Raw genomic sequence first — 12,013 nt, forward strand, 5'->3', positions numbered from 1 at the left:
CCTTTCAGGTGGTACGACGTTAACGCCACCTTTTGATCCGCGATAATACTCTGATGTTCGAAAAATCACTTTATGCAGTTAAACCACTCCGTCGGGTCATTGTCGGTGTAAGAAGTTAAGTTTGGCGAATTTAGAGTAGAATGGGGGTCGACAGCCATCGTCGTTTGGGAATCCTTATTCGTAGATCGTGCGCGGCTAGCTAGGGCTAGAAATTTGGTTGCTATTGGAGCCTTCTCTGCTGGAAGCGACGACGTTTGTGAATTGTTTAAGGAATTCTTCAACCATCCAAAATTTTTTAGTCATTCTCAGTTTCAATCGACTGAAATTGCTCTGCAATCTGTAGATGCAACTTTCAAATTCCCGATTGCATTCCTTGTTGGCGGAAGCTATAACGTTTTCTGCTTTGGGTGCAAAAAGAACTACATATTCAATTGCAAATTTTGACGATGATACATGCAAATTTAAATACATAATTTCCTACAAGCTACTTCCTATAACTGTGGAGTATAATTTGAAAATTGGATAATGGAGATAATGGGATACATTAGTTAATGGGAATAATGGAGATACTAAACTGCTTGTTAAGATATTTTTGTTCACTGCTTTGACAGTGGTTTGCTTTCCAAGTATGGTGGGTTCTTATCACCTTAAGCTCTTCTCTTTTATTTAATGCCATTTGTTTCAATACATATTGTAATTAATTTTATTTTTTTAATCATTTTAATATCTTAAGCTATTATTAGTTTATAACGTTTTTAGACAAAATAAAATTGTAAGGTAATAATTTGGTAATTACAAGTAATTTGTGTTTGGTTGGTTGCAGTAAAAAATAATCCATCACAGGTCTAATAAACAATAACTAGTTATAGATACTGAAAATTAAAGCCACAGTTGACCCAAAATAATAAACAAGTGGTGTTCTGAAGTCAAGATTCATGGCGCCCCATAGACATTAATGAATTACAAATTTCAGTTATTATACGTCTAATAATTATATGATATTTTTGTTAGTATTTACTTAAATTTTCAAATCTTAAAATTAAGTATTAACTTTTTTAATAAAAATGATTTAATAATAGTAGTAGTGAAAGCCAGTGAATTACAATGAATAAATACTATAAAATAATTTATAAAAAAAAATGGTCAGTATATTTTTCTCTACGAAATTAGTGTAGTTGAATTAATTTACTTTAATTAATCAAGTTGATATTTATTATTTGAAATTTTACATTTTTATTTCAGCGTGATTAGGCAAAAATAGAAAAAGTATGCAAGTTTGGGAAGGGTTACTCCTACTACTCAACTATCTCTCTCATTTTCATTTCAATTTCAACTTCACTATATTATTATAATATAAGATATTTACGTGTATATATGGTGAACTCCTATTATAATGTAAATTAATTTGACCAAAACTACTTTTTTCTTTGTTTTTATTTTTTATTTTTTTAAAAAAAAAAAGACGTGTAGCAATAGTTCAAAGATATGGGAAATAGGTCTTAAAAGACAATGATTTTTAAGATAATCTTTTTTAATAATTTGCTATTCTCTGAAAGAAGAAAAAAATTAATCTTATCCATGTTTTAATCAAATCAAATCTATAAGCACCCATTTAGTGGCTATTGGTCTTCATAATCAGTTCACGAGAAGAAACTAAAGATATAAATATATATATATATATATATAATACATGTATATGTATATATAGCTCAAATTTTATTCCACATTTGCTTATTACAAACCTAAATAACCCATTACAGATCTTGAGCTTAGTTATTAATTTAACATTCAAAAAAAAAAAAAAAAAAAGGAAAAAGAAAAATGCAGAGACAATATTATAAGTTAACCCAAATTCTTCAGACCGTTGAAACTCAAACACTGCTCTTAATAGCAGAGCTAAAGCCCCTGTCATGGAACCTAGACCAGAGCATAACACCTCCATATTTCGGTGACCTCTTGATATCTGGTAATATCTGAGAAATCACCACATTCGCCGGAACAAATCCACTTCCGGCTGCATCCGGCGAAGCTGGCAATCCCAAAAATATCTTTCCCGCCGGCATTGACGTCCACGTATTCCAAGCACTCTTCAGACTCGCCCCATTGCCGGAAAACTGACAAGGAGGATTATTATAAAACTGAACCCACACATAATCGAACAGCCCCGTTCGAATCGCCGTGTCGAGCTTAGCATCTGGGAAAGGACACTGTGGAGCCGCCGACAACAAAACTTTTCTTCCCCCACTGAACCCTCTCAAGGCTCTGGCTAATACGTCCCAGTGTTGGTTCGTACCAAGCTCAATATCAAAATCAATACCATCCAAAACGGCGTTGCCGAACGGACGGGAGCTGGATTGACCGCCGAGGAAAGTGTTCCAGAGAAAGTTAGCCACTTGCCGGGCGTCATCGGCGGAGGAAAGGGTGTAAGTCCCGACGCCGCCGCCGAGAGAGAGCAAGACCTTAATCCCGAGTCTCTGACAAGTTTTGATCTGATCAGCAAAGCGTATGCAGCTGTTGGGAGTTGGTGGGTCACAGTGGCCGGCGAGATTGAGCACTGGGGTCTGACCGTTTCCGAAAGCAACTAAGAAGGCTATGTTTATGATACCGTAGTTGCCGGAGGAGCAAGCGTCGGCTAAGCTGCCTTCGTTGCCGTTCTGGCCCCAGTATGTGGAGATGACGCCGGCGCTAGAGCCGCCGCCGATGAGACTGGCGGCGGCTAAAAGGGAGAGTAGAGTAATTGGCGTTAGCTTTTGGAGTGCCATAACAATTGGCTGGTGATTGGTTTAGCTTATTCGTTGTTTGATTGGCTTAGCTATTCCGGATTTATAGGGAATGTTTGGCAACGATTTTTTTTTTTTTTTAAATTTGGAATTAAGTATTTGGATGATCAAAATGGACCGTTAATAAATTCAATATAATAAATTGAATTGGGTATGAACATAAAATTCTGACTCGACTTCCTTCCAATCAAATAAAAGTCTTTAGCTATGGCTGTGACCCGGTCCTACAAATTCCTCATGCACAATGCATAAAATTCAATTTTTATTATTTTAAATATATAAATTCAAAAATAAAATTTACATAACCACCACCAAAATTATTTAATTGTTAAGATTATTGTGATTTATTTAAAAATTATATCATTAATTTATGAGTATATTATAAAATAAAGTAATAATAATATAAAATTTAATTAAGTGGGGTTTTAAATTTAATTTATTAATAAATTAACAAAATTGTAACGATTAAATTAAATTTTATTCTAATAAATTATGATATTTTTAAATATCTCACAATTATAATAAATTAAAAAATTAAATATGATCTGTAATTAAAAAAGAAAATAAAATAACGACAGTAATGCCATTGGGATTGTATTAGTGGGCGACCAGCTGTAAATAATTTGTAGAAAAAAAAAAAAAAAATTGAAGCTGTTGACTGAGGGCGGTTGACCCACCCAACTCAATTATGCTGGTAAGACTTTTATAAGCATTTGCAAAATCCCAAAATTTACGCCCGATTGATGCTATTTTAAAATTTTATAACTATTCTAATGAATTATTTTAAATAAAATTTGAAATTTACGCTAAAGTTATTATTAATAATAATATTTTAATTTTTATAATAATCTTGAAATAATATCTAAAATTAAATCATAAGTGATTCTTTTAACGAATAATTACAATAATGTTTGGTCAATTTAAATAGACCAGATCAGTCCAGGCCTTATACCAGATTCTGGGCCTTAGGCCCACTTGTTACTGCTCTGAATTGATAATGGGAATTACCTTCAATCTCAGGCTTCAAGGACAAGGAGAAAAAAAAGGGTTACCGTTAGCGGATAACAAGCTTACACGTGTACAGAATAATCCAGACACTTCGCGGGCTCGAAAGATCTCGAAAATGGAGGAAAGATATTTCTTGATCAAGTTTTCTATTTGCTCCGTTTATAAAAACCAGTATCCGACGCGTTGCAATCTCAGAAGAAAAACTATACAAAGCAAAATTCTGAGATCGTAAAGAGAGGACACAAGAGCTAGAAATCTCGCCATTTCGGGTTGGTGGACTGTCGTACCGATAACTGAGTTATTTGGATTTGTGAAACGCTTCGGGGGTTCTTTTTCTGCTTTTCATTTTATTGTAAGTGATATTTCTTTTCTCCTTGCTCGTAATTGTTTAGTTGTTAAACTTTTTTGTGTCGAATTTATTTTATGTTCTTCTATTTCTGCCTTATTTCTGAGGTACTAAACTGATAATGTTGAGATGGAAAAGAGACGATGCGTTGAAAACTTCAAGCATATAATAGGAAATCCTCAAGTGCTTGTATTAGCATTTTGGAATTCTTAGGAACTTTATTTGAAATATAGCATTTTATTAATGATCAGTTGATTTGAAATAGGGACTTCTGGTTTGTAGAACCTAGTTGAGTTGACCTAAAGGTGTTTATTTTTTTTCTTTATTCATCGGTGTTAAAACCTCCATTATGATATCCCATGTCCTCTCTGTAGATGCAGCAAACGAAAAAATAAAAATAAACATAGTAGTAGTTACAAACCAGTAAAAATAGCATGGTCGTTGAATACGGAAACTGATACCAGGAAAGAGAATTACTAGATTTCCAGCTTAAGTTTTCACTCAGAAAAATGGAGCTCCTATCACTTAAACTAGTCCTTCAATAAGGACCAAATATAGACAGCAAGAGTATTATAAGTTGGTTTAGTAATGAAAATTTGATGTGTAATTTAGGTAGCTTTAGGGAACACGATAGATTTTGGTTCGATATGATTGTTTTCCTCGGTAAATACTAGGCAAGCAAGCCAGTAATTCAACTAACCAATATTTTACTTCAAAAAAAAAAAAAAAGTTGTATATGAGAAGATGTGTCCACGTCCAACCGTCGTTTGGCACAATCTAGATTTTGCTTTTGGGTTTTGGTTCTGTAAATATAATCTTGATTTGATAGCCCGTACGATTCTTCATCTTCTCCTTGGATAGTTTGTGTCTATTCTCTAAATGGTTTTGTAGTAACTAATTTTTATTTTTCTCAGAGTTAAAAACTGTTTTTGGCTTTTGATATCCTGCGGTTCTGTGAGCAAGGAATCACAAATTTTTGAGAAGAACTGCACTCTTGCCTTAAAGGAGATTTCTAAAAATGATGCCGGGTTACAGGTTCATGGATTCGTACCCTCACCAAATGAACCAAGTGCCGTTACCTCATTATTACTTTCCAGGTTTCGGAAATATTCCACCTCAGATGAGAGTGGATGCCTTCAGATGTCCCATGAAGGATGATATTTGGCCTACTGGAGGCAACCATGAACACATTCCATGTCATGGTTGTTGCAACCATGGATGCTCCCGAGACTGTTATGGTTTCAGGCCACCTTTCCCGGCAGTGCCATCTTTCAATGGCTATGGAAATTATTTCATGTATCCCCCTCCTTGTAATATCCCCACTTATTATGTTCCTCCACTCCACTTGTCAACAGAGCAGCCTCGGTATGAATATGAGAAGTATGTCCCGAATAACTATCATTGCTGTGGATGTCCTACTCACATGTGTAACCAGAAAAGTGACGGAGGCGTGAAGATTGAAGAGCAGGAGCCCGAAGTAGAGAAGAGAAAAAATGATTTTCCACTTCCAGTACAGACAAAAGGTATCCCGTATCCAGTTGCGTGGGTTCCTCCTGAATACATGCAGAATCAACGATTACAGAAGCTTCTTGAGTCAGAGGTGACAAGTCCAAACGATGCCAAGCTGAAGGACATTCCAAAGCCTCCTGAACGCGAGCCTAAGACTTGGAGTGGCTGGATTCCATATGATATAAACAACCTAAGGCCTTTGACTCAAGATTGGAAGAAAAACCAAAGTACGCAAGGTGAAGAAAAAGTTAGACAATTTCCATTTCCCATTATCTGGATGCCTTCTTATGGCAAGCAACAGGAGGATGAAAAGAAAGGTGGTGGAGAAACTAACTCTGCTCCAAAATGTGCTGACGAGCAATCTTCCAATTTTAAGTGCCTTCCAGGTAAACTCATTAAAGCTGATCATGAGATGGACAAATCCCGAAAAAATGAAGAAATTTCTGGCAATACTGCTGACTCAGGGACACAGGAAAGAACCGTCAAGCAGAAAAGCATCCCTGTGAGACAATTAGACAAGCATGATGAGAAGGACAGCAATGAAGATAGTAATCAAAAGATGAAAGATGTTAGTGGGAAGCTTGGAGAAGACAATAAAAAGGATAAACTTAATAAACCGTCTGAAAAGAGTACGAGAAAGGGGTCATCATCTCCACTGAAAACTTCTCATTTGCCTCCTGTTTGTCTTAGAGTCGATCCCTTGCCAAGGAAAAAGAATGGAAATGGCAGTTCAAGATCTCCTAGTCCTCCTTGTCATAAAGGCCGAACATTAGAGACGGTGAAAGACTGTTGTAAGACCCCAGCTTCTCCAAGCTCCAATGACAATATTGAACGTGATGAAAAAACTCAGGGTGATACCCATCAACAGAGCAATGCATTGGAGCCAAATGTGACGGAAAGAGAAAATACCCTGTCGATGGGTAAGACGGCAGAGTACGACAAGGAAAAGGAGCTGAAGATTGAATCTGTGACCCAAAGTCCTAACATATTTCGTTTTAATTTTCAAGGAGACGGGAAGAAGGACCTAACCTTCGATGGAGTTCAAAAAGACAAAGCTGAATATGGAAGTCAAGTAAACAAGAAAACATTACATCAGAGTGGTTCGGTAGTTGATGAGACTGCTGGCACAAAGGAAGCAACAAAAGCTGAGTATGTTGATGGTAAGTGTTCTAAGGCAGTGAGAAGGAAATTATCAGATGTAGACGCAGCCATCCTCATCCAGTCCGCCTACCGCGGGTATGAGGTGAGAAAATGGGAGCCGCTGAAGAAATTGAAGCAAATAGCTAAAGTCCGTGAGCAGATGTTTGAAGTTAAATCTCGGGTCCAAGCTCTGGAGATCTCTTGTGATCTCAAGAAAGATGATAGGCAGAGAGTGGTAATTGGAGAAATGATTATGAACCTTTTGCTAAAATTGGATGCTATTCAGGTATGTAACCAATATAAGTTTATGTTACATTTTCAAATTATAAAATCTTTCTGCACATTTATGCGTGTAGTTTTAAAAAATGTTCTCAATAGGCAGTTGTTGGAGAATAGCATTGTTTCTTTTCTGTCTGAATCAAAAGATTGATAATTGCGTCTATTTGTTTATTATACATGAAAAGCTATAGGATGACTAGAACATATACATGCATAAACACGTAATTGGACTTTATGCATGCGCTTACTTCAGTCTATAGGCACAGCACCTGAATTTTCCCATTAAATGTGATGCTTATGCTATTCCTTTTTTATTTAAGGGTTTGCACCCAAGTCTCAGGGACTGGAGGAAGTCCTTGGCTAGGGAGCTCGTAGCTTTACAGGAGAAGCTTGATACACTTAGGAAGCCAAAAGAGGAATTAGGGGAGTTGTCGACTGCTAAATCCATTAACGACCTTACTGTGGATGCTCTGAGAGTGGAAGGAGTTGAGAATAAAGAGGCAAAAGCTGGGGAAAGTTCTGATAAAAATTGTTACAATAATATTGACAAGTTGACAGGTCCAGGTCAGGATGAACTTCGAGATGGAATATCTAAGCCTTGTGGCAGTGAATTTTCAGAGCCAGTTTATACCAACATGGAAGTTCCTGGAATATATAAAGATGAAATCCATGAAGCACCAGTTACGGATAGAGTGGCAAAACCAGTTTTCCTATGTGCTGAACATCAAGTGGCACAAGTAATGCCAACTACAGCATCGGAAATTAAGGCTAACTATACTGAACCTGATGTTGCTCAAGTGGAAACAGCAGGGACGTGTGAAACAGATGAAACTTCTGTGAAGCTTGAGCAATCCTTGCAAGACCCATCTGCTAAAGAAGAGAAAACAAACTCAAAGGAAGATCAATTTGCAGAGACATTGCTCGAGGAATCACATCATGATCTGGACGAGGAAAATTCAAATTTTGTGATAAGGGAGGGTGATGACTTCAAACAATACGAGGTTATGGAACTTCCACAGAATGTGATAAGTGAAGGCCATGCTGCTGCTGAATTGGAAGAAAATATTAAAGGCAGAGAGCAAGGAAATAAGATTGAACATGGTAAAAAGGATGAGCTTGATAATTTAATAGATGTAGAGAAGGATCCAGAACTTTTGGAACTGCCTCTAGGTGTAATTGATGAGGATGAGGTTGATGAGAAGCGAGAACTATTCGGATGTGGGGGTGATATTCTTACAGGAAAGCAAAGTACTCAGGTGGATGAAACTCCTACCCAGTTCTCTTTCTATGAGAAAGAAGCTGAATTGGACAATTGGGTTAAAGTTGGGGAGGAGGATCTGTACACGGCCTGTAAAGTAGAGATGGATCAGTCACGGAGAAATGAAGTACACGATGAAAATGATCCTTTGATAATCCGTTGCGAAGCAAAAAGTGATGCAGGAAAACAAGCTAGTGATCAAGAGCATAGAGGAGAAAATGGTGATGGATTGACAGGCAATAACAAGTCTATTTGTGAATCAGCAGCCAAAGGTGCCAATGTTGAAGATTCATCTGAGGAGATAGAAGAAGAAATGGAACAGCAAATGGCAAATGTGCAATTCGAAGAACCTGAAAGTGTGCCTGGGGGAGGAAAGAAGATAGTTGATCTGCTTGTTGGCTCTGAAACCGCCAATAAAGAAGTCCCTGTGGAGACACGCATATCTCCAGTCTCCGCAGAGCAGGATGAAGAGGAAAGAAAGCAAAGCAGACATATTTCCACTGATGAAAGTGGCATGCCGATGGAGGGAGATCTTAAATTGATTGATGAGAATCGGCAATTAAGGGAGATGATGGAGAAGTTACTGGAAGCAGGCAAAGAGCAGTTAGATGTCATCTCCAGCCTGACTAGAAGAGTTAAAAATCTAGAGAAAAAGCTTCAAAAGAAGAAACTGAAGAGGGCACAACTTAGAAAAGCAACATCCGGACATTCATGCACAAAACCCTTGTAACAGTATGCCGAAGGAGAGGGCCGTAGGTACCGCAGTGTGAACATGTTCTGGTTTTTCTGAAAACGGTTGGTGTAGATTCTGAAAACGGTTGGTGTAGATTCTGAAAACGGTTGTTGTAGATATGCTTCTCGTGGAATGCGGTTTGTACTTGTATTGTCTCTAAAGGCTGTGAACTGTTTCATGCATGCTGTCAGATGTAATAATACGATGAAGCTTTCCTACGTTTTTCCTAGTTGTCTTTATATTTGACCATGTGATCTGGGTGTATGGATGATGATGTAGTGCACGGAGATCTTAAGTTAAGTTGTTGTAAGCCATCATACTGCATTTACAATGATATTTTAGTAATATCTTCATTTGGTCCTCCAAATTTTGGGTCATTTATTGATAATGTTGGTTGGTGAGGCGTGGTGTAAAAGGAATGTAAAATGAAGGGTTTGGAGTTGATGGGAGGTACGAGCTTGGAGAAATGCGTCCAGGCCGTTGATTCATTTATACAAGTTCTATAACAGCCACTAAAAGTCACCAATTTTAGTGGGAAGAAGTGAGAAAAATCTCTTGCCAACGTGTGATCAACCCTTTTTCTCTGTTGTATGATAAACAATTTCCTCAACGGGGGGTAAAATCTTCTTATTTTCTTTTTCTTTGAATACATTGAATTCTGACCATCTTTGTATGAATGAAGGTTATGAGATATGTGGTGTTTTGAGGATTTGAGGTTCCTGAAAAGAAAAAATAAGCTATTCAATGGGAAATGAAGCTGGGAAATGAAGGATACTTTTGTTGGAAAACAGAGAGAAAAATAATCTCCGATAAATTACTTCAAATTGTTTGAGTCTTGAGTAAAAATTAACAATATCTAACTATTGTAGGATGAACTGGCTGCATCTTGTAAATTTGGACCATGACAGTCTTTGGGTTCCAAAGTATTTTTTACCCAACCGGTTTTTTTTTTTTTTTTTTTTTTGTTTGTTTGTTTGTCAATAATAATTTTTTTACAAATTAAATAATAAAAACTTGAATTCAAATGGTAACTCTGTCTTGTCAACTAGGCGAATGACTCTGGCTTGATTTGTTTAATAGTAAATTTATTTTATAAATATTTTCAGTAATTTTCTAAAAATTTATGCTTTATATAAAATGAGAAAATACTACAGTTATTGATGAAGAAAATAAATCCCATGTAATATTATAATAAAATATACTTTATTTTTTAAAAATTAAAGGCTAATTTAAATGGGATAAAAAAATTTCATCCGGAAATAAAGAATTTGGTTCTTCTATAAATAATCTTGGAAAAAAAAAAAAAAAAAAAAAAAAAAAAAATTTATGACCTTGGAGTATTTACAGGCTATAGCTATACAAACAGCTTGGACCAGCCAGCCCATGTAACCGCCAACAAGTCAATAAGCTTTTAATCTGTAACTATCCGATTTTCCCGCCTTCTACGTACCTCAACTCTGCTGTCTCCAATTTCCTTATTTACTCACCATTGTTTCTTCCTTCCCAATCTCCCCTTCTTCTTCTTCTTCTTCTTCTTCTTCCTCGGGCAACTGCCATGTATCTCCCTCCATCTCACTTCTTTAATCAAATCAAATCACATTTCTTTCTTCCTCTTTCTTGATCCTTCTCTGCTAATTCTCCAAGAAATAAAGACGGAGGCGGAAAAGAATATAGAAAGATTCAAAGAAACAGAGATGGGGAGCCACATTAACACGGAGATGCATGTATTGGAGATCAACTTGATCTCAGCCCAGGGGCTTAAGGAGCCGGCCGGTAACCTGCGCCGGATGCAGACTTACGCGCTCGCTTGGGTCGATCCTTCCAACAAGCTTCGGACTCGAGTCGACATGGTTGGGGGCGACAACCCTACCTGGAACGATAAGTTCTTTTTTCGAGTTAGTCCCGAGTTTCTCTCCAGCGAGACCTCAGGCGTCTGCATCGAAATCTACGCCGTTGGTTGTCTCCGGGACCAACTCATCGGGTCCGTTCGTTACCTAATCAGCAACTTGGTTCCGTCGGGCGGCTGTCCCCCCGATGCCATGGATATGAAGTCTCCTTCCTTCGTGGCGCTCCAGATCCGCCGCCCTTCTGGAAGGTTCCGAGGGGTCCTTAACCTCGGTGCTATGGTGAATGACGGCTCTGAATTCTCCTCGAAAATGAGCGAATTGTCGGCGATCGGGTACCGGGACCTCATGGTACGGCGGCGGCGGCGGGAACGTCGGTTGGAGAAGTCGATTTCAATGGTGACGCATACCTCATACGGTGCCCTGAGTGAGGGTTCTCGGGAGAATTCGTTCACGTCGGCGAGCGATCACTCGGACGGTGGTGATTCGACAACTTCCTCTCCGAAGCCGGCATCGTCGCCATTGAAGGACTGGAATAGGTTTCGAAACTTGGCGGGAAAAACTCATATGAGATCATCATCAGACGGTGGAGGCATGCTGTGCTGTTTCTTGGTGCAGAAAAAGATGGTTGTCAATGACGCGTGATCATGAGGTTTGTGTGGGCTTGCTTCTTTCTTTCTTTCTGTCATACGAAAAGAAAAAGAAAGACATGTTAATTGCATAAAACGAATAGATGATGGAACGGTGTGCACCGTTGATTAACTGCTTGAAGTAGTCGTAATAAACGGTGGAGATGAGTTTGACTTTTTTTCTAACGTGGTTGTAGTTGTACTGGAAGAGGAAGGAGGAGGCATAAATGTACAAATTTCATTGGTTATGAGTAAAACCTAAACTTGATTTGACATTCAATTAACGCATTTTAAATCCAATAACTCATTGGAAGGCTATTTTATTTTTCCCCTTGAGATTAATTATTGTTTCTAAGAAAGTAAAAAAGAGTAAGAAAATCAAACATGGTAAGCGGAGAGTCAAAATGTAGATACTGTTCTATGTATGTATAGATATACATGTATGTATAGAATGAGAGAGAGAGAGAGAGGTGTCGAGTTATAGATT

The 12,013-nt window shown here is 37.7% G+C and overlaps 3 protein-coding genes across 3 annotated transcripts; 2 read left to right on the top strand and 1 right to left on the bottom strand.

Annotated features, from left to right (window-relative positions):
* Nucleotides 1-1,697: 1,697 nt before the first annotated feature.
* On the bottom strand, nt 1,698-2,807 carry LOC110807086 (acidic endochitinase-like). Its single transcript, XM_022032111.2, has one exon. The coding sequence runs from the start codon at nt 2,760-2,762 to the stop codon at nt 1,872-1,874; it is 891 nt and encodes a 296-aa protein (XP_021887803.1). The 5' UTR covers nt 2,763-2,807; the 3' UTR covers nt 1,698-1,871.
* A 1,130-nt stretch (nt 2,808-3,937) lies between these two features.
* On the top strand, nt 3,938-9,420 carry BAG6 (BCL-2-associated athanogene 6). The gene is made up of 3 exons (XM_088219528.1): nt 3,938-4,140; nt 5,049-7,069; nt 7,383-9,420. Exons 2-3 carry the CDS (start codon nt 5,153-5,155, stop codon nt 9,048-9,050), a joined length of 3,585 nt encoding a protein of 1,194 aa, XP_088075654.1. The 5' UTR covers nt 3,938-4,140; nt 5,049-5,152; the 3' UTR covers nt 9,051-9,420.
* Nucleotides 9,421-10,365: 945 nt separating this feature from the next.
* On the top strand, nt 10,366-12,013 carry LOC110807098 (Calcium-dependent lipid-binding (CaLB domain) family protein). Its single transcript, XM_022032120.2, has one exon. It carries the CDS (start codon nt 10,748-10,750, stop codon nt 11,540-11,542), a length of 795 nt encoding a protein of 264 aa, XP_021887812.1. The 5' UTR covers nt 10,366-10,747; the 3' UTR covers nt 11,543-12,013.

Source organism: Carica papaya, chromosome 5 (assembly GCF_054855325.1).
Source record: "Carica papaya isolate Zhongbai chromosome 5, ASM5485532v1, whole genome shotgun sequence".
Lineage (NCBI taxonomy): Eukaryota > Viridiplantae > Streptophyta > Magnoliopsida > Brassicales > Caricaceae > Carica > Carica papaya.